This window comes from Pseudopodoces humilis, chromosome 26 (assembly GCF_049639895.1).
Source record: "Pseudopodoces humilis isolate 2021_Gansu_Grassland_sample_001 chromosome 26, ASM4963989v1, whole genome shotgun sequence".
Taxonomy (NCBI): domain Eukaryota; kingdom Metazoa; phylum Chordata; class Aves; order Passeriformes; family Paridae; genus Pseudopodoces; species Pseudopodoces humilis.
In genome coordinates, this window is record NC_142225.1 from 23,898 (window position 1) to 45,489 (window position 21,592).

The 21,592-nt window shown below is 55.9% G+C and overlaps 1 protein-coding gene across 2 annotated transcripts; it reads right to left on the bottom strand.

The window, feature by feature from the left end:
• Positions 1-5,717: 5,717 nt before the first annotated feature.
• LOC102099906 (copine-5) lies at positions 5,718-20,170 on the bottom strand. 2 transcript variants are annotated; one of them, XM_005530252.2, is made up of 21 exons: positions 19,935-20,170; positions 18,469-18,509; positions 17,822-17,868; positions 16,451-16,554; positions 16,042-16,081; positions 15,882-15,958; positions 14,799-14,858; positions 14,651-14,714; positions 14,325-14,428; positions 14,010-14,114; positions 12,927-12,968; positions 12,561-12,636; positions 11,834-11,887; positions 11,695-11,756; positions 10,922-10,968; positions 10,053-10,234; positions 9,341-9,468; positions 9,171-9,273; positions 8,157-8,214; positions 7,850-7,923; positions 5,718-6,450 (listed from the first exon to the last, which is right to left on the bottom strand). In XM_005530252.2, the coding sequence occupies exons 1-21, from the start codon at positions 20,015-20,017 to the stop codon at positions 6,277-6,279; spliced, it is 1,725 nt and encodes a 574-aa protein (XP_005530309.1). In that variant the 5' UTR covers positions 20,018-20,170; the 3' UTR covers positions 5,718-6,276. The 2 variants fall into 2 exon arrangements, with proteins under 2 accessions (XP_005530309.1, XP_087923311.1); XM_088067185.1 differs by lacking the exons at positions 17,822-17,868; positions 18,469-18,509; positions 19,935-20,170 and having other exon boundaries at positions 16,451-16,948.
• Between the last annotated feature and the right edge of the window lie 1,422 nt (positions 20,171-21,592).

The window sequence follows — 21,592 nt, forward strand, 5'->3', positions numbered from 1 at the left end:
ATACATTCTCGGATGTAAAAGTTTGAAATCACCTGATTTCAAAGATCTTAATTTTATTTTTCTAAATGTAAGTTGTAAATAAGTATTTCTCTTAGAAACTAAACAGCTTTTATGGTACTCAGTAATCTGATAGATTGTCTTTGGTGGGTCTGCCTTCAACAAGAAAATAACTAGAAAATTCAGTTTTTTGGTAAGTGTATAAAGTTTTTTCCTGGAATTCAGGGAAATTTCTGTGTTGTGAATCAGCGTGATGTAAGACACTATTTAAGAGGTTTATATGGTAATAGCATGCTCCAGACAACAGAGTCATATCTGCAATCTTTGACAGATGGAAAATGTCTTCTTTTCAGAAATTAAATGTTACACTACAATCTAACAGCGTTTCTAGCTTCACTAGGAGTAAAAGGTGTTTCTAGTAGAATCACATTTCATTTTGATAGCTGCAAGAGGCCATTCTTGGGTATGGAGCCATGATGTCATCACTCATTTTGCTTTTTAGGCTTTGCATAGCACTCAGGACTGCATTTGTATATGCTATCCTGATAAACTGGGCAGAAATTAAAATGTAATCCGCTGAAATGCAGAGAACATTCATATCTATATCTGAAGGATAGGTCTTTAAAGAATTTAACTGAGGTCAGAGGGGTGGGGTAAAGCCACTACATAACAGCATAGAACTATGACACCAGTTAACATACCAGTTTGCTTTCTCCCCATTTGTGATCCACATCTTCTAACTGTTAATAACATATTCATCTCCTTTCTTCTCAGCTTTTGTTTTTATACCAGACACATCAGAGACTGCTCCAGGGCCTGCTCCAAGGCCTTTTAGGCTTTCTGTAAGCCTAAAAGAAATTAAGATGCGACATCTTGGGGAATAAAAGTTCTATCAGCTACAGATTAATGCAGATTAAGTGCATCAAACTAGCTGTCAAAGGTTTAAGTGAACTGCATTGTAAAATCCAAACACCAAATCAACAAAACCCCCCAATAAAACCCCAAAACAACCCAACACCCGGCCCCCTCCCCCCTGCAGACAGCTGGCTGAAATTATCATTTTCTTTATAAATCTGTATTAATACATAAAATTTGCTTTCAATCAAACAGAAACGTTCTGTAACCCTTTAGTTATTACTTCCTTAGGCTTCAAAAATTCTGATGTGAAAGCTGAGGATCTTTAAAGTCTGAAAATAAGAGCACTGAGTAACATTTTATGTTTACTGAGTCCTTCAATTAAGGAGGCTTAGTTGTAGATTTACATACATTGCACACAAATCTCTGCTTCTTTCTATGTAACAAGTACTGTTTATGTAATATTTAAGATCGTGTCCACAAGTGTCCAGGTCTGCCCCAAGGTGCCCCGGTGTGCCCAGGTGTGCCTGGTCATGCCCAGGTGAGCCCAGGTGTGCCTCGGTGTGCCCCCGTGTGCACGGGTATGCCTGGGTGTGCCCTGGTGTTCCCAGGTGTGCCAGGGTGTGTCCCGGTGTGCATTCGTGTGTCCAGATGTGCCCGACTGTACCTTGGTGTGCCCGGGTGTTCTCCGGTGTGTTTGGGTGTGCCCGGGTGTGCCCTGGTGGAACCCAGTGTGCGCTGGTGTTTGTGGGTGTGACTGGGTGTGTTTGGATGTACCCAGGTACATCCCAGTGCGTTTGAGTGCGCCCAGGTGTGTCCGGGTGTGCCCTGGTGCGTCCAGTGTGATTTGGCGTACACAGGTGTGCCCAGGAGTGCCCCGGTGTGCCCCGATGTGCCGGGGTGTTTCCGGGTGTGCTCTGGTGTGCCCTAGTGTGCCTCGGTGTGCCCCGGTTTACCCGGGTGTGTTCCAGTGTGTTTTGGTGTGCTCTAGTGTTTTCGGGTGTGTCAAGGTGTGCCCAGGTGCGCCCAAGAGTGCCCAGGGGGGCCGGCCCGGGTGTGCCCGAGTATGCTCGAGTATGCCTGGGTGTGGCCGGGTGTTCTCAGGTGTGCCAGGGTGTGTCCCGGTGTGCACTCGTGTGCCCTGATGTGTCCGACTGTACCCCGCTGTGATCGGGTCTGCCCGGGTGTGCCGCGGTGTGCCCGGGTGTTTCCGGGTGTGCCCGGGTGTGCCGCGGTGTGTTTGGGTGTGCTCCAGTGTGCCCTGGTTTGGCCAGGTGTGCCCTGGTGTGGCCGGGTGAGCGCCGGTGCCCCCAGGTGTGCCCGGGTATGCCCGTGTTTGCTTAGGCGTGCCCCTGTGTACCCAGGAGTGCCCCAAAGTGCCTCGTTCTGCCTGGGTTTGCCAAGGTGTTCTCAGCAGTGCAGGGAGGGCCCGGCTGTACCCCGGAGAGCCCAGGCGCGCCCGGGAGCACTCCGGCGTGTCTCTGTGTATGCTTGTACGCCTAAATTGGGAAAAGGTAACTGTAAATGATCACAAATTAATGATTGACGCACATGGTGCTACACAAAAATAACACCTCTTTGGCTCTTGGCTACATTCAGGCCCAATCGTGGATTCAGCCAGTTACTGCCTCAATTATAAGAGAAGGCAAAGAAGGCACTTTTCCTACTGAAGTTCAGAAAATAATTTGGGACAATGACACTGATTTTGAAAAAGAATTCCAATCCTGGTGGAACCTAGTAAAATTTTACCTGTGACCTCAGCACAAACAGAGCCACAGCCTTTGTATTGACTATACATAATGTTTCAGTACATTCAATATTCCCTATCATTGCATTAGGGCTGAATCATGATGGAGCTATTCTCTATCCTTTCAAGCATAGGGAATGGGCCTGTCAAATTGGTGAGAAGTGGCAAACTGTTAATTTGGAAAATTGTATTGTCCAGGAGCAACAAGGGTTTATCTGTGAAAGTAATGGAATCAGAGCTCAAGATATTTGTTTGGACACAGAACAAAATGTCTGCAACTTTGAAATAAATCCTAATGAGACTTCTGAAACAGTACTTGTGTGTATAGGCCATGGATGTGCATGTTTGAGAACTGCTTGTGATAGTGTACTTATAGAAAATTTAGTAGTGAATACAAAAGAATCATTTAAGTTTTTGTGTTTGTAATTTTACTAAAATTGCAGGATGTGATTTTTCTTATATAACCCCAGCAACTTCTTCTCTGGTAAAGCAGTTGTTGCTTCACCAAGATTTAACTGAAATTTTGGAAAAGTAAAAATAGGAAATCGGCCCACGTGATAAAGAAATTGACTGAAATTGTTTATTTTGATTATGTTGTATTAATTGAAATTGCTTATTCTTTGTAATAAGAAACTGAATGTGTATTTTAATTGAAAATTGATTATTTGCTTTTGTTTTTCTTTTTCTTTTTTTTTTTTTTTATCTTTTTCCTACTTTTCTTTTTCTGTCTGATTTTCTGTCTCTGTTTACCAGGTTATGCTACCAAAATTTGACAAGAACTGAAGACTTCGCAACAACACCACGAAGGAGCCCTCTTGACGCTGATCGTGAGTCACGGGGTGGTGTAAGAGACGGTCTGAAGTTTCCCTCCTTTGCCTCACGAGCATGGCAAGAACAGAGACCGAGACCCTGAAGAGCTCAGGGGACTTTGTGCAGGGATTCTGGCCTGGTTGAGGTGGATGCTTGCTAAGTGATTGTTTGAAGGTGTGCTCGACCTAAACCACAATAGTGATTGTTTACAGGTGTTTGCTGTGCTGCCACGGTACACTGCCTTCGTTCCTGCTGGTGAGCAGGGACTGGTGGGAGCGCCCTGTTCTGTACCTCATACCTGCTTCACAGAGCAATGGGTCTTATCACAATGGCCTGTGAATCTCCCCAGCTCTTGGCCAACCACCCCTCGCTTTGAAACAGACTATAAAAGTGGCTTTCCAAGTTACTTTCTTCGAGAGAGATCTCCCCACAGAAGAAGAAAACGGCGACCCCCGTCCTGTCTGTTGGTAGCTATTACCCCCCTTTTTCTCTCTTTGCCTCTTTATCCCTCTCTCTCCCCCCCTACTCCTTCTCTCCCTCTCATCTATCGCATAACCCATGTTGTTAGCACTAAAATAAAAATGCATTGTTACTACTGTGATTTAAACTGAAATCCCTTCCTGTCCTTTTTGCACTCTGAAATCAAATGAACCTCTCATGACTCCGCTTGTGTTAGCGGATCGTGACACCCACCCACCCCACCCCCCCCAATAGTCAAGGAACCTCTTCCTACTCTTCTGCAGGGGGACATACGTGCAGGGTTTCAGCTGTCCTTCCTCCCCTTGAATTTGGAGTGTTTTATTTCCAGGAGCAAACCCTAACACCCCCCCAGCAAAAGATGACACCCCTGCTGTTAACCGTGCTTATGGGAGGTCTCAGGGGCTTTTTCCCCACCTCTTCCTCTCCGCAACAACGCGAGGCCCCCTCACACTGCCTGATCTGAGGGAGGCTCCCTGTATTTTGGTGTGCCAGTTCAGGCCTGTGGCCCCTGGGGTCAGTGCTACTTTCCCCCAGGGCTGACCTTGGCTGAGAGAAATGCAGCAATAAATAATGGAATCTTGAAGCAATTTGGGGATCTGGAGGACCCCCGCAGCCTGAAGGGGTGCAGGAAGGGGGGGTGAGAGCAGCCACCCTAACATGGCATTTCCCCCCCCAGTACCTGCTGACAAGTTTGGTTTCAGCACTGGTACAGCCCCTTTACACTGGAAAGCCGCTTTTTTTTAGGGGGAGACAGGGGCCTAAAAGAACCTGCACCTCCCAGCCAGGGACAAGGAAGCTTTTTCACCTCCCCTCCCCCATTGGAATGCAGGGGATTCGTGACCTCAGACTGGGCAATGGGCATTTCGTGACCTCACCCATCTGGGTTGTGGAGTGTCTGCGACCTCCTCAATTTGAGTGCAGGGGTTTTATAATCTCCCCCAGGTTGGAGTGTAGTGTAGGCATTTTGTGACACCCCCCCCCCCAGGTGGAGTGGGGGGCCTTATGAGACCCCACAGACACAGTTGGGGTGTCCTTTGTTACCCCGTGAAAAGTGGAGTGTGAGGGCTTTGTGACCCCCCTAATCCTCCAGTGGCATGTGGGGACTCTGTGACCCCCACAGTTGGGCTTCAGGGGCTTTATGACCCCCTCAGTTGGGTGTTAGGTCTCTGTGAGTCCCCCCAACTTCCCAGAGTCCCCTTCAAGCAATTTTGGGGTATGGGAGGGGGCAGAGTCCTGTAAATAACCCAACTGTCCCCTGCCCCGGTGGTTTCTGTGTATTTGCAGTTTTGGGGGTCACACACTGGGGGCAGGGTCATACAGTTGGAGGGGTGGCACACAGTCAGAAGGTATCACACAGTGGGTGGCTGTCACACAGCTGGTGGGGGTTCAGAGCTGAGGGGGATGCCAAAGCCTGGGTGGGGGTTAAACTGTGTAGGGGTATCAGAGCCAGGGGATATTAGACATGGGGGCTGTCACACAGTTGGGGAGTGTCAGAGCTGGGGGACGGTCACACACACACAGTGAGGTCATACATTTGAGGGGGTTCACACAGTATGTGGAGGGTCACACAGCTGGGGAGGGGTCAGAGCTTGGTGGGGAGAGTTCAGGTTGAGCAGGTGACACAGTGGGCAGGGGGTCACAGCTTGGAGGGGATCACAGATCAGGAGGCGGCAGAGTTGGAGGCAGGGAGTCACACAGCTGAGCAGGGGAGTTGTCACAGTCCTGGGAGGTGTCACACAGCTGGGGAGGGTCACACACGGGGAGGTTACACATACAGCCAGGGCAGGGCCCCTTTTAAGGGAGATGATGGGGCATGGCATCCCGGAGGAGTGGGCTGTAATTAAAGCCACAATAATTTATTGCAATTTAAGGCAACTCAGTACAAACCCACATAGACACATGCAATATGGCATAGGGGAACACAAAACACTGGGGACCCCACTGGGATCAGCCCAGGAAATTGGGGGGGGACCATGGATTTGGGGAGGCGGGTGTCTTAGGAGGGTTCATGCATCACCCTAGGGGGGCACTCCACATTTGGTGGAGGTTCCTGCATACCCCAGCTTTCTGGTCAGGATGGCGAAGACCCCCTGCCCCTTTTCTGTGGGGGCAGGACAGTCCTGGATGGGCATAGGGGGGAGTCCCATGGCCAAGAATACTCGGGAAACACCATCCCAATCCCCCTGGGAAACCCAAAAGTTGGTTTGTGGGTGTGGTGGTGGGAACCCGGATTGGGGAAGGGACCCCAGATCAGGGGGGGACCCCAAGGTTGTGGAAGGGAGGAGAGGGACCCCTAGTCCCAGATCCTTGGCAGAGTATGGCCACCTTTGGTCCCTGGATAGAGGGTCCTGGGGTAGGATGAGGGGACGTGGTATGTTGGTGGGCAGTCAGGGTGGTGGGGTTTCAGAGGACATGGGAGGGATGGGGGTGGGTTTTATGCCCCGTGCCTTCATGTAAGAGAGGAGCTGGTCAGGAATCTCAGCTAGGACTTCCCGTGCCAGCCCTGCCATGCTCAGCCCCGCACCGGGACCCCCCGACATGTAGTCACGAAATGGAACAAACTGGGGAGGCACAGGGGGGCAGAGCAGTTGAGGGAGTCCAGGGCTGGGAAGCCCCCGGAACTGTGTGCCTCACACACAGCAGCTCCGGTGTCCCCTCCCCATTCCTGATGTCCCAGTGTCCCCCACATCCAGGTATATACTAAGACTCAGTGCCCCCCCATGCCCTAATGTACTCCCACATCCCAGTGTTCCCTATTTCCCAGTACATCCCTCTTCATGTCTCAGGGCACCCCCACATCCACGTGCATCACAAGCCCCAGGGCCTCTCCATATCTCAGTGTCTCCCATTTCCCACAGCCCCCACATCCCAGTGCCCCCTCCTATTTCCCAGTACCCCCCCATGTCCCACTGCTCCCCACATCCAGGTCCATCCCGGTGCCCCAGTGCCCCCTTCATTTGTCCGCACACCCTACCTTATGTCCCAGTGTGTCCCACATCTGAGTGCTCCCCTCATTCCTCAGTGCACCCCCCTTCCCCAATACCCTCCTCCTTCATGTCCCAGTGCACCCCACATTCAGGCACATCCCATATCCCAGTGTCCCACTCCAACGTCCCAGCGTTCCCCCATGTCCCATTGCCTCCTAACATCCCAGGCTCCCCTGCACATCCAGCCCCCCGCCAAATGTCTTAGTACACCCCCCTTCACGTTCCAGTGCAACTCCATATCCCAGTACATGCCCCTCCATGTCCCAGTGCCCCTCCATTTTCCAGTACCAACCCCTTTCATGCCAAAGTGCCCCTCATAACCTAATAAACTCCCATGTCCCACTGCACTCCCACTCCAAGATATGTTCCAAATGTCAGCGCACTCACTTTTCCCAGTGAAGGCCCCCACCATGTATCAGTGCACCCAATGTCCCAGTGCCTCCCCACACTGAGGTACATTCCAAACCCCAGTGCACTCATTTTTCCCAGTGCATCTCTCCCATGTCACAGTGCACTGCCTCTCTATCCTGGCACACCCCCAACATCCCAATCCCCTCCCCATTTCCCAGTAAACCTCTTTTCACATCCTATTGTCTCCTTCATATCTCAGTGCTCCCCCATATCCTAATATGCTTGCTCCCATGTCCCACTGCACCCTCATTCCAAAGTACATCCCAAGCCCCAGGGCACCCTCTTTTCCTAGTGACCACCCCCCATGTCCCAGTGCACCTCCAAATCCCAGTGCATCCCCCCATCCAGTTGCATCCCAAACCCATTGCATCCCCTTGTCCCAGTGCATCCTGCTCATGTCCCAGTGCCCCCCCAAATGCCAGTGCTGCCCAATGTCCCAGTCCACCTTTTCATCCCTACACACCAGTCCCACCCACGGCATCCCAGGAATAATGGGGGTGAAGTCCCCTGCTGGGTGGGCTGGGAAGGGGTCCCCCAAATCCCTCATTGGTGAGGTCAGTACCTGGACAATATCACGCTCGGCCACTTTCCCACGGGAAGAGATGCGGATGTCATCCCCATCCAGTTCCACCATGGCTGGGGGTGATGCGGGGGGGAAGTCAGCAGCACCTCAGTGTCCCCCACCCCAGGGTGGGATCCCAATATGTCCCTTTCAACCCAACACCCAGAACCCCCAAGCCCCCTTGCAGGAGTATGCTGAGCCCATTCATATACTGACATATTCAACTCATACATAGTTCCAGTGGCCAAGGGACCCCCCACCTGATCCCTCAGCCTTCCCCTAGTTCCCCACTGCCTCCATATCTTACCATCAAACTCAGCCTGGCCGACTCCCACGATGATGATGGACATGGGCAATTTTGCAGCCTGAGGGAGTTGGGGGGGTGAAGGGAGTCCCATGAAATGTAATGATGTTGTTACCAAATGAGCTGCTCCCCCCTGCCCACAGAACCCAGGACTGCCAACAGCCCCTCCCCTTAGGATTACAGTCCCTCACTACCCCCCATCACCCAAGGGTCTCAGACCTCCCCACTGGCACCGGAGGGTTCCAGGAACTTTCCAACCCCCTTGCAGCACCCAGTGGTTCCAGACACCCCTACTCCCCAAACCCTGGGGGTCCCAGCCCCTTCTCAATGCCAGGGATTGCACCCTCATTCCAAGATACATCCCAAGCCCCAGGGCACCCTCTTTTCCTAGTGACCACCCCCCCATGTCCCAGTGCACCTCCAAATCCCAGTGCATCCCCCCATCCAGTTGCATCCCAAACCCATTGCATCCCCTTGTCCCAGTGCATCCTGCTCATGTCCCAGTGCCCCCCCAAATGCCAGTGCTGCCCAATGTCCCAGTCCACCTTTTCATCCCTACACACCAGTCCCACCCACGGCATCCCAGGAATAATGGGGGTGAAGTCCCCTGCTGGGTGGGCTGGGAAGGGGTCCCCCAAATCCCTCATTGGTGAGGTCAGTACCTGGACCAAGCCCTTTCCCACCTCTCAATGGTCCCAGTCCCTCCTCACTACCTCCAGCACACAGGCATCCATACACCCTCCCAGCACCCAGGGCTGCCAGCCCCTTCCCCACCCCTCCACTATGCAAGGGTCCCAACCCACCCCCTCCCTTCTCAGCTTCAGCATCCCAGCCCACCCCATCACCCAAAGGGTCCCAGCCACTCCCCATCCCTCAGAATCAGGTCCCCAACCTTTCCTACCCCCTCAAGGGTCTCAATCCCTCCCCACTGCCCCCATCACCCAAGGGTCCCAGGCTCCCCACCCCCAGCACCCAGCGTCGCCACCACCTGCCCCAGTGCCACCACGAGGGTCTCACATTGACAATGGCCTCCTTGGTTTGGGCCATATCAGAGATGACACCATCGGTGATGATGAGGAGGACGAAGTACTGGGACCCATCCAGCACCATGGCCGCCGAGCTGGGGGAACCCTGTATGACGCTGGGGGGTTCAGGGACCCCACCCCAGGGCACGGGGCCCCTCTTACCGGGCAACATGATTGACAACAGGGGCGAAGTTGGTGGGGCCATAGAGCTGGACACGGCGCAGGCTGCGCTGATAAGCCTCCAGCACCCCCGCAATGCCACAGCACGCTGGGTTTGATGCATCCCCATTCTGACAGTGTGACAGACCCTTGTGTCAGACAGACCCTCTGACACCTTAGTGATGGGGTCACCAGGACCACGGTGGCAACAAGGCCTCCACCTATGGACAGGGTGACACCACAGACCCCACCCACAGACAAGGATGGTAGTGCCATGGCCCCCAAATGCTAACAAGGATAATCCCACTATGCCCACAATGTAGTGACAAGAGAGACACCAACATATTCCCAACTCACTGTAAAGCATGACACTGCCATGGCCCCAACCCAGTGACAAAACGATGATGCCACTATGTTCCCAACCCAAAACAAGGATGACACTAGCACATCCCCAGTCCAGACCCAACCCAAACACACTATGTACCCAAACTGGTGACAAGGAGAACACCAAGCACATTCCTAATCTGGTGACAAGGATGACGCCGCCATGGCCCCAGATCAGTGACAAGGATGACACCACCACAGCCGCAACCCAAGGACAAGGATGATACCATTGTGTCACAAACAATGTGACAAGATGATCCCATCATGTCCCCAACTGGCTGACAAGGACACCACCCTTCATCCACAGTCCTATCCCGCCTTGGCCCCTCACCAGTGGGAACTCATGAGACACATGCCCATCCGGAGGGACCTTGGCACCAAAGCCAAGGGCTGGGAACATCTTGTCACTGTCGTAGTCCTGGATGATGTCCCCCACAGCCCGCAGTGCCAGGCTGTAGGCATTCAGCTGGAAGGGGCTCAGGTAGTGCAGGGACGTGGGCTGCGAGGGGTTCCCTGCACAGGCATGGGGCTCAGCACCTCCACAGCCTCCCCAGCACTGTTATAATCTGCCAAGCACCCCAAAACACCGCCAACATTCCCACAACCATGGCACCACTATGGCCCCAGCCCAGTGGCAAGGATGATGGCATCCCCAACATGGTGACAAAGACAAGGATGATCCCACCATGTCTCCAAATGCCACCATGTCCCCAAACCAGTGACAAGGGTGACACTGCCATACTCCAAACTTGTTGACAAGGGTGATGCCACCACATTCTCAGCCTGGTGACAGCTGGTGACAAGGATGACACCACCATGGAACCAACACAGTAACAAGGATGACACTGCCATGACCCCAACCCAGTGACAAGAATGGCACCACTCTGTCCCAAATTCAATGACAATGATGATGGCACCAAATCCCCAACCCAGTGACAGCTGGTGACAAATACGACACCCTTGGACCAACACAGTGACAAAAATAGCACTGCCATGACCCCAAACCCACAAGGACAATGCCATCATGACCCCAACCCAGTGACAAGGGAGACATGACCATGTCCCCAGCACAACTACAAGGACAACACCATGTCCCCAAATCAGTGACAAGGATGACACCACCATGCCACTAAACTGGTTACAACTGTCTCAAGCTGTCTCAAATAAATCCCCCCTTGGGGGGACAAACCCCCTACTCGCCATTGGATGCCGTGAAATCGATGGCCACTGTGAAGTTGAGTTGGGTCCTGGGGGGTAAAGTGGCATTGGGGTGGCACAGGGGGTGTTCAGGGACACCCCTGGGGCCACAGGCTGGACTGGGTACACCCATCCCCCAATTCAGAGGACCCTCAAGTGTCCCTGCACTGTCACCATGCTTCACCTAAGGGAGGGGCTGGGGGCGCTGGGGACCCCCAAATGACCAATTTGGGGTACTGGGGTGCCCCTGCCAATGAGGAAGCATCTGTGTGGGGGTGCTGAGGACCCCCAGTGGAGAAGATGGGGGTGCTGGGGACCCCAAAGGGAGCTGTTAGAAGTGCTGGAGACTTCCAAAGGGAGCAATTCTGGGTTCTGGGGATGACCAATGAAGTGGTTGTGGGTGATAGGGATGGCCTGCCCCCAAGGAAGCATCTGTGTGGAGTTGCTGAGACCCCCAATGGAGGAGCTAGGTGTGCTGACGACCCCCAGTGGAGAAACTAGGGGTACTGGGGATCCCAAAAGGAGTTGAGGAACAACTTAGTTAGCAGAACACCCCACCCCGCATCTCCGAGGGAGCAACAGTGGTACTGGAGACCTCCAAGGGAGGAGATAAGGGTCTGGGGGACACCCCTGCCAGTGAAGTAGAGGCTGGGAGTGTTGGGGATTCCCTGCCCTTGAGGGAGCAGCTTAGGGTGCTGGGTACCCCCAAGGAAGGAGCTGGGGATGTTCAGGACCCTCAAAAGTGCAGCTTGAGGTGCTGGGGACCCCCTGCTCACCCGCCCCTGATGTAGTCCAGGAAGGTGTGCTCAGCCTCCACAGTGAAGGAAAGCAGTGTTACCTGTGGGGACATGGGTCTCAGGGGAGGAAGTGCCCACACCCTCTGTGTCCCCCACCTCTGCACATCCCCATCCTCACTGTCCCCGAGTTCAGGTACTTCTTCTTCTTCATCTTCTTCCGGGGGTTCACCACCTGCAGGGATGGGAGGGGAGGGAAGGGGGCTGCTTCTCACAGGGACAGGAGGCCCCAGAGAGCAGTGTAAGGGACTGTCACATCCCAGGGCACAGGGGGGCACAGAATATACTGGGGAGCAGCAGTGGGAGCACTGTGCTGAGGTGCAGAGAAGGACCTTGAAGAGCACATGGTGGGCTGTGACACCCAGGGGTGCATGTGGGGACCCTGGGGATTGTAGTGTAGCTGGAGATACCATGGCAGGGGCTGGGGACCCTCAAGGGAGCAGCTGTGGGTGATACACGCCAGGGTGCAGCATGGGAACCATAACACCCCAGGGGTGAAGTGTGGGGCTTTAGTACAGGGAATCCTAGAGATTGTAAACCTCTATTGTCTGCAGCATGAGTACCTTGGGCACCATGACACCTCAGAGTGCAGGAGAGGGATCCTTGGGTACATGACACACCAGTGTGCAACGCTGGGAAGGACTCTGGGGACCGTAACACCCCAGGACTGCATCATGGGGACCCTGGGGTATGTAGCACACACACACAGGGACCCTGGCACCCAGAGGTGTAGCAGAGAGAGGGACCCTGGGGACCATAACCCCTGGAGGTGCTGCAGTGGGACTGTGACCCCCACAGAGGGGTGCAGGACCGTGCTCCCCACCACCCATGTACCCATTCCCCCATACCTCATACACATTGAAGTGGCTCTGGCCTCGCGCCAACTCCCGGTAGCTGGTGGTGAACTCCCCAATGAAGTCGTGGCTGCAAGGCAAGTGGTTCTTCATCAGTGGGGTTAGGGAGGTTCCCATTACCCAGGGGGATCCCCATCACTCAGGGGTGTGGGGATGGGGGGTTTCCCATTGCCCAGGAAGTTTCCCATCAACCAGGGAGTCCCAAATAGTCAGGGGGGATTCCCATCACCTAGGGGGAGGATTTCCATCTCTCTGTGGACACAGGGGTGAGGGGGTCCCCATCACTCAGGGAGTCCCTGTCACCAGGAGGTGCAGGTCCAGGGGGTCCCCAGGGGGTCCCCAGGATCACGAACAGCTCACCTGCCATCACGGTCCCAGTCGTATACCTCCACCTTGATGGCTCTGCAAAGCATGGGGGGAGGGGGGTCACCAACACCCCGCAACACCCCCAAATCCCATCCTCCCCCTTCCCCAGGGGCCCATCACACACAACCCCCCCACTCCCTGTGGGATTTGTTTTGATGCCTCTGTGGGCTTTTTCCTGCTTCCTTCTCCTCCTCGTTTGGATATTTTTATCCATTGTTGCCACAGCAACGTCCAACACCGGGCCAAAGCTGCGTGAGGAGATGTTTGCCAGGGCAGCAGCTTGTGACACTGTTTTGGGATTGGGTGGGGGGGATGGCTTGGCAACAGCTGTGATGCCCATTGCCCAGATGGGTAAACTGAGGCAAAAGCAGATAACACCGGGGAAGGGGGGTGGGTGCTACTGGTACCACAGAGATGGGGAAAGGGGTTCTGAGGGTCTCAGATGGCCACAGAGATCGGGGGAAGGGGTTCTCAAGGGGCCACAGAGAGGGTGGAAGGACTGCAGGGGTTCCAGAGGTACCACAGAGATGGGGAAGGAGATGCAGGGGTCTTTGGGACCACAGAGATGGGGGGAAGGGTGTAAAGAGGGTCCTGGGGTACCACAGACACAGGGGAAGGGATTCTGCGGGACCACAGTGAGAGGGAAAGGTGGTCCTAGGGTACCATGGGCATAGAGTGATGGGGGGTCTAGAAGTCCAGAGGTACCATAGAGATGGGGACACGGGGTGCAGGAGTTCCTGGAGGACCTGGGAGATGGGGGAAAGAAGGAAAAGGGGTTCCTGGGGGCCCATAGAGATGAGGGGACAGGGGGAAGGGGGTCCTAGAGGACCATAGAGACAGGGAATGGGGCTGCACGGCATCCTGGGGCACCATGGGTGGGGGGGGAAGGGGGTTCAGAGGACCACAGAGATGGGAGTGCAGGGTATGACCCTGGTATCCTGGTATCCCGATATCCCCGGGTATGACAGAGATGAGGGAAGGGGATGCCCTAGTGGACCCTAGATGGGGAGAAAAGGGGGAAGGAGATCTTTGGGGACAAAGAGGGGGTGCAGGGTGTCCCAGTCCCCCAGTACTCACCGGTCATGGTCCCCGTTGCAGAGGGCACGCACAGGAATGGCAAAGGCTGCCCAGACAGGGTTCAGTGTATTCCGCACCACTTCCGTCTTGTGGCAGATGGTAAAACTGGGGGGAGGACAAGAGGAGCACAAGGGGGGTCACTCCCCCATCCCAACACTCCCCCAGTCTGTCACCCCTACAGTGCAGTGAGGATTTTTTTTTTTTTTCACCCCTCGCCAATGCCAGCCCATGGGGACATAGAGGTCCTGTTCTGGGGCTGAGCCCTCCCATGAGGCGTGAGAGGGTCACTGCGGTTTTGAGGGGGAGGTCGCTCACGTCCCGTCTTCGTTGCTGCGGTAGAAGACCATGAAGGGGTCAGATTTTCCAAAGAAATCCTTCTTATCCAGCTTGTTGGCGCAGAACTGGAGGGTGGCCACATCCTGGGGGGTGGAATCGGGGGGCGGTCATCCACCCTGCACCCCCCTCAGAGGTTGTATCCTGCGGGGTGGCTGCTCCATGAGGGAAGGAGGGATCCAGGATAGGCAGAATAAAGTGTGGGGATAGACAGCCTTCTTCTCTGGGATGCGGGCTAGGGTGTCTCAGCCACCCCCGATATTGCAGGGTCCCCAAGATCCCCCCGCCCCTGCCCTGCTGCAGCTCACCCGGCAGTTTCCCAACTCTTCAGCGAGGAGGATGATGGTGCCGCACTTCTTCCCCAGAATGCCACTGCCGGGATGGGATGTGAGCATGGCGGGGGCACACATGGTGTTCTGGGGGTGTTCCCCACACACTGGGCACCCCAAAACTTACCCGTTGGAGGCGGCTGGGGTGGGTCTCCTGCCCCGGGGGTGCATGGTGACTGTCCCCATCCTGCAGGGACACATGCTGAAGGATGATGGAGGGGATCCCCGCCCAAGAAAAAGCCCCCCCCCCCAATAAAAGGAGCTCTACAAAAGAAACCCCAGCCCCCCCCCCGAAAAATTCCCACAAAACAAAATGCCCCTAAAAAAGCCAACTGCAAAATTGTGAGATCCCTCCAAATGCAGACTCCTCCAAAAGCTAGATCCCTCAAAATCCAGATCCCCCAAACCCACATTGCCTCCAAAAGCCACCACCCCAAGAAAAAGCCAGACCCATTAAACCCCACCAAAAGGCCAGACCCCTTTCCTGCCAAAAGCCAACCGCCCCCCTGAAAAAAAAAAAAAAAGCTAGTCTGCCAAAGTTCCACTGTTGGCATACCAAATGGGACCCAGAGACACATGGGGACATGGGGACTGGGGTGGGGACTCATGTCACAGGGACTTGTCTGGGGAGGGAACTTTGGGACCACTGGGGACACTGAGGCCAGGGTGGTTCATGTCAGGGGCTTCTCCAGGGGGAGACATGGGCACACTGGGTTTGGTACACTGCGTTTCCCAGTTTCCTTTTCTCTTGGTTTTGGAGAAACCCAGGGTTTTCTCCAAAGGGGACATGGTCACCTCAGGGACACTGGGGCACAGGCAGGACTCATGTCAGGGGCTTCTCCATGGGAGAGGACATGGTGACTGGGATCTGTGGGGAAGGTGGCTCAAGTTTGGGGCTTCCCTGGGTCAGAGACATAGGGACCCCACACTGGGGCCGAGGGGGGCTACCATCAGGGGTTTTTCCAGTGGGGGGCATGGGGACCCTGGGGACTTTGGGAACACTGGACCACAGTGGAGGCTCACACAAAGGGTTTCCCGGGGGAGGGTGGGTGGGAATGACATGGAGACACTGGGGCTGGGGTGGTTAATGTCAGGGGCTTCTCTAGGAGGAACACAGGCACACCGGGGCACAAGAGGGGCTCACATTCACTGGTGTGGGACCTGGGGACACTGGGGACATAGGGACACGGGGGCAAAGAGGAGGGCTCACGTCAGGGGTTTCTCCAGGCGGCTGCCGGCTGAACCCACAATCTCCCCCAGGGTGCAGAATGCCTGGCCCAGGAAATCCTGCAGGATCAGGAACATTGGGTGTCACCATGGAGATGCCCATCCCAGGAAGGCCAGAGGAGCAGGACTGATGCTGCACTTACATGCTTGGAGAGGTCAGGGCTCTTGGAGTCTACATCATACCTGGGGGCAGAGGGGACATGTGGGCATGGAACAGGAACAGGGGGCCTTGGATGGGACAGGGATGGAGACAGGGATGGGATGGAAAAAAGAATAGGGATAGGATGGTACAGGGACAGGATGGGATAGGGACACAATGGAATGGACAGAGATGGAATGTGGATAGGGACAGGATGGGACAGGGATGGGACAGGGATGGGACGGGATGGGACGGGACGGGATAGGATAGGATAGGGATGGTCCAGGAATGGGGACAGAACAAGGATGGGGAAAAGGACACTCTGGGGGGCTGTGCCAGGGTGGCCAGGGGGTGATCCTGGGGGACAGGGGGGTGACACTGGGGGTGATACTGAGGCCACAGGGGCCACTCACAAGTCAAAGCGCAGGTTCTGCCGCTCCTCAAAGCAATAATCGAGGACAAACTTGTGCAGGAAATCAGGATTCAGGGAATTGTCGATGACCTCAGTCCGGCCAAACTGGGGGATGTGGGGACAGTGGGGGTAATGGGGTGACAGGAAAACATGGGGTGTAGACAGGGACATGGAGACACAAGGACATGGGGACATGGGGATGAGGTGGTGTGGACACGGAGATGGGGACATAGAGATGCTGAGACATGGGGGCATAAGGATGGGAACATGGAAACACAGGACATGGGAGCACAAGAGCATGGGCATGGGAGATAGGGATACAAGCACATGGGGACATAGGAATGTGGTGATGTGGCCACAGTGGTATGGGGACATGGAGATGCAGAGACATGGGGGCATAGGGATGGAGACATGGGGAAATGAGGACATGGGAACACAGGGATGTGTGAAAATGGGGGCATGGGAGTGAGGGTGGAGGCATGGGGATGGGGGACAGTGGGAGATGAGAATGTGGACATGGGAACACACAGATATGGGGACACAGTGACATGGAGACACAGTGAGAACATGTGGACATGGGGTTAGGGATGTGGGAACAGGGACACAGCAATATGAGGACACAAGGACATGAGATTGGGGACATAAGGACACATGTGGGCAGAGGAGGCGTGGCAAGGGCGGGAAGTGAGCCCGGGCCGGGGCACATGTGGGGACACGCGTGGGAAAGGGGCGGGCCCAGGTGCTGCTTTGTGCTGCTTTGTGCCAGTGGGGCTGCCCCCACCCCCTACCCCACCCCTTGCTCACTAGCCCGCAATTAACACCCTGTTAATTACAGGGAGCAGGGCCTGGCTGCATGCCGACATCTGACTGGCTGGCCGCCCAGCACCTCAACATGCTCCCCAGATCCCCAGGATGCTGGTTGGCTGATCACTCTGCCCCCTGGCATTGATTGGGTAGCTGCTCATTTTCCAGGTGCTGCAGCTGAAGATGCTGATTGCTCACTGGTGACTGGCCAACTGATTGGAACCCCAACATGCTGGTTGGCCAGAATTTGACCTGCTCATTGGTCACCTGCCCAGCACCCCAACACCCTGATTGGCCAGTTGCCCATCACCCCAACATGCTGATAAGCCAGAATCTTACATGCTGCTTGGCTGGCTGCCTGCCATTACCCCTGACATGATGGCTGGCCATCTGGTTGGCACACACACACATGCTGACTGCTCATTGCCCCAACATGCTGATGATTGGTTGGCCAGCTAGCACCCCAATATCCTCATTAGCTGGCTGAGTGCAACCTAACATGCCAATTGGGCAGCTGAGCACAGCATAACATGCTGATTAGCTGTCCCCCACCAACTGGGTCACTCACCTCTCGCCATTGGTGGCTGCCAGGACGCTGCGTGTACAGCACACAGACTGCAGGGACAGGGGGGGAGGGGGAGAGGGGGAGAGGGGGAGGGGGGGCAGGCACCCACAGAGACCCACCAAAACACCCCAGAGACCCCAAAATTCTTAGAGATGACAACATTCCCAGAGACTCCCAAAACTCCCCCAGAGAGCCCCCAAAACACCTCAGAGGCACCCCAAATCCCCCAGAGACCTCTAAAATCCCCAAAGAACACCCGAAACCCCCAGAGATCCCAACACTCCCCAGAGTTCCCAACACCTCCAGAACCCTCCAAAATATCCTTGAGACCCCCAAAGCCTTATAGAATCACAACAATCCCAGAGATCTCCCAAAACACCTCAGAGACCCCAAAAACCCCCAGAGGCCATAACACTCCTCAGAGGCACTGATAGTCCCAGAGACCCCCCAAACCCTCAGTTTCCTCCAAAATACTTCAGGGACCCCCCCAACCCCCCAGAGACCCCCAATCGCCCCAGGGATTTAAACATCCCCTGAGACCCCAAAACCCCCAGAAACCCCAAGCCCCCCAGAGACTCCCCAAAACAACCAAGAGCCAAAACATCCCCAGAGACCCTAAAACACACCCCCATCCCCCCTGCCCCACTCACGTGGGTCCGATTTGGAGAAGGTGTCCCTGTCCAGAAGCTGCCTGGGGGGCAAGGGGGAGTGAGTGTGAGTGTGCATGTGTGTGTGTGTGTGTGTGAGTGATTGTGAGTGTGAGCATCTGGCTGTGCCTGTGACTGTGTATCCCTTATGTGTTCAGATGTTCAGAACACATGCTGAGGTGCAGAGCCACATGTTGGGTCATGCCTAGTTGTGTGACACGGTGCGTGGCAGAGTGTGCCCCAGGACATGGTTTTGGGTTCAAAGCATGTCTGCCACATGTTGGGGGGCCATGTGCTGGGGGGCTCAACCATGTGTCAGGGCACGCAGCAGGGTGTTGGTGAGCATGGCCAGGTGTTGGTGGGCATGCTTGGGTGTTATGGTGCACTTCCAGATGTGCCCCACAAAACACATTGGGGTGCACAGACACATCTGCACAGGGTGCACAGCATGACACATGTTAGAGTGCGATGTGTTGGGGCACAACTATATGTCAGGACACCAAAGAGAGACCTCAGATTACAGAGGGAGGGTACAGGGGCTGCATACTACAAGTGGGTACAAGGGATGCAGATGGTGCAGTGTGGCCCAGGGAGTTTCAGGGTGGGCAAGGGATACAGGGGCTGCAGGGGATACAGGGTCCAACATTACCCCCCCTGCATCCCCAGAATCCCCCAAACCTGACCTCCCTGCACCCAGTCCCAGAGACCTCCAAATGCCTGCCCGGTTCCCCATACACCCGCACCCTCAGCACCCCTGGCTCACCCAGTGCCCCTGCGTCCCCATACCCAACACTCCCTGTGCTTCCCGTGCTCCCCAATGCCTCCCAGAACATTCCAGTGTCTCTCAGTGAATCCCAGTGCCTCCTAATGCATTTCAGTGCCTCCAGCGCTAGCTGCCTGCCTCCCTAGTGCCTCCCCGTGCCTCCCAGTGCTCTACAATGCCGACTGCTCCCCGTCCCCTAGTGTCTCCCGGTGCCTTCCAGGGCATCTCAGTGCATTCCAGTACATCCCAGCAATTCACACCACGAACTGCTCCCACTCTCCGGTGCGTTCCAGTGCCTCCCAGTGCATCCCAGGGGATCTCAGTGCATCACCGTGCACCCCAGCACCTTTCGACGCCAGCTGCTGCGGCTCTCCAGTATCCCCCAACGCATTTCATTGCGTTCCAGTGCAACCCAGCGCCCTACAACGCCAGCGGCTCCCAACTCTACAATGCTTCCCAGCGCATCCCAGGGGATCTCAGTGCCTCCCAGTGCACCTCAGCACCCTCCAAACGCCGCTCCCCCGTGTGTCCCAGTGCCTCTCTGTGCGTCCCAGCACCCTCCAACGGCAGCTACCGCTACACCACAGTGCAACCCAGTGCCTTCCCAGCACCTTTCAACGCGCCAGCTGCCGCTGCTCCCCAGTGCCTCCCAGCGCCTCCCCGCGCCCCCGCTCCTCGGTGCCGGCTCCCGCCGCGGCCCCGCTACCTGCAGGACACCGTGAGCTCCACGCGAGTGGCCGGGACGGGACCGGGGCCGGTGCTCGGTTCCGGGGAGCTCAGGCCCGCCATGTCCCGGGCTCCGTCGCTGCCCCGACACCAGCACCGCGATCGCGATCAGCTCCGCCCCGGGACTGCCCTTGGCACCGCCCGTGGCTCCTGGCACCAGCCCCGGCCGAGGGACTGCCCCGGAGTCTTCTTCAGAACCGCCAGCGGGGATACCGAGACCGGCTCGGGACCGCCCCTGGAATCGCCCTCAGATTCCCGGCACCGCCTCCGGAGTCGCCCCCGAGGCCGCCTCCCCTTTCCTGATACCGCCATGGACCCCCTATATTGCCCCCGAGATAGCCCCGAAATTTTCGGGATCACCTCCAGATTCCTGGGATCTACCCCCGCACCGCCTCCGGGCCTGATTCCAAATCCCCTGGACCTCCCGGGCCCATGGGACGGTTCTGGTTCCGCCTCGGAATCGCCCCCAGATCTCCGGGATGCCTCCCGCATCATCCCCAGAGCTGCCTCCACAGTCCAGTGCCCCACTGGAAGCTCACTACTGTCCTCGGGATCCCCCCCCCCATATTCCCGGGATCGCTCCAGGATCAACGCCAAATCCCAGTACCTCCCCTGACCACCGACACCTCCCCCACATGGCCCTCGGGGCCGCCTCCCCATTCCTGGTACCGGATCCCCGATACTGTCCTCGGGATAGTCCCCAGATCCCCGGCATCACCCTCAGATGTCCGGTGCCGCCCCCCGCATCGCCCCCGGTGTCCCACTCCGCCTCCCCATTCCCCAGTGGCCCCCGGACGCGGGTACCAAGGATCAACTTCGGGATCGCTCCAAGACCACTGCTGCTGCCCTGGGATTGCGCCCGAGGCTGCCTCGGTACACTACGGACCATTGGTACCGCCCCCGGGATCACCCCCAGACCGGACCCCCGGTGCTCCCTCCCCATTAGCCCCAGCACGGCTCCGATACTCCTGGTGCGCCCCCCGGTGCCATGGTGACACTCTCCATACCACCCACTCCTCAGGATGAGCCCCCAATCCCCCTAGTTCCTCCTTAATCAGAACCTTCCCACTATCCCTACAGCCCCACCAACTGCAGATGCAGTCCCTCAGTCCTCTGCTATCCCCCCAGTAGCTCCCTGCACCCTTTCCAGTAACACCCAGCAGCTCCCAGTACTGTCCCAGGTCCTGCACTGGGAGTCAGGGGGGACACCTATTGCTGAGGGGTTACCCAGTGCCAGGTATGCAGACCCCACTGCCAGTTCAGGGGTGCCCAGTGCTTTCTGGGGAGCGCACTCCAGTGGGACAGCACCAATTCCCCCTTTCTGCCCAAAGCTCAGTGATCCAACAAGCCCATGGTGGGGGCACATTCCAGGAGGCTCCAGGAAACTTTAAGGACATGCAGACACCACACAGTAGGTGTGGACACATACGAGCCTGCCAAGGGTTTTCCATGGAGAAATGTGCCCTGAGAGAACTGGGATAAGCATATCACAACCTCCTCCTGGAGAGATATCCCTTAGATGGTGAGGTATCCCACCATGCCTTGGTGACTATGTTGATCTTTTGTAACCCATTGGTTTTCCCCCCTGGTACCACCCTGTCTTTCCCCCATAAAAACCCAGCTTCTGCCCAGTTCAGG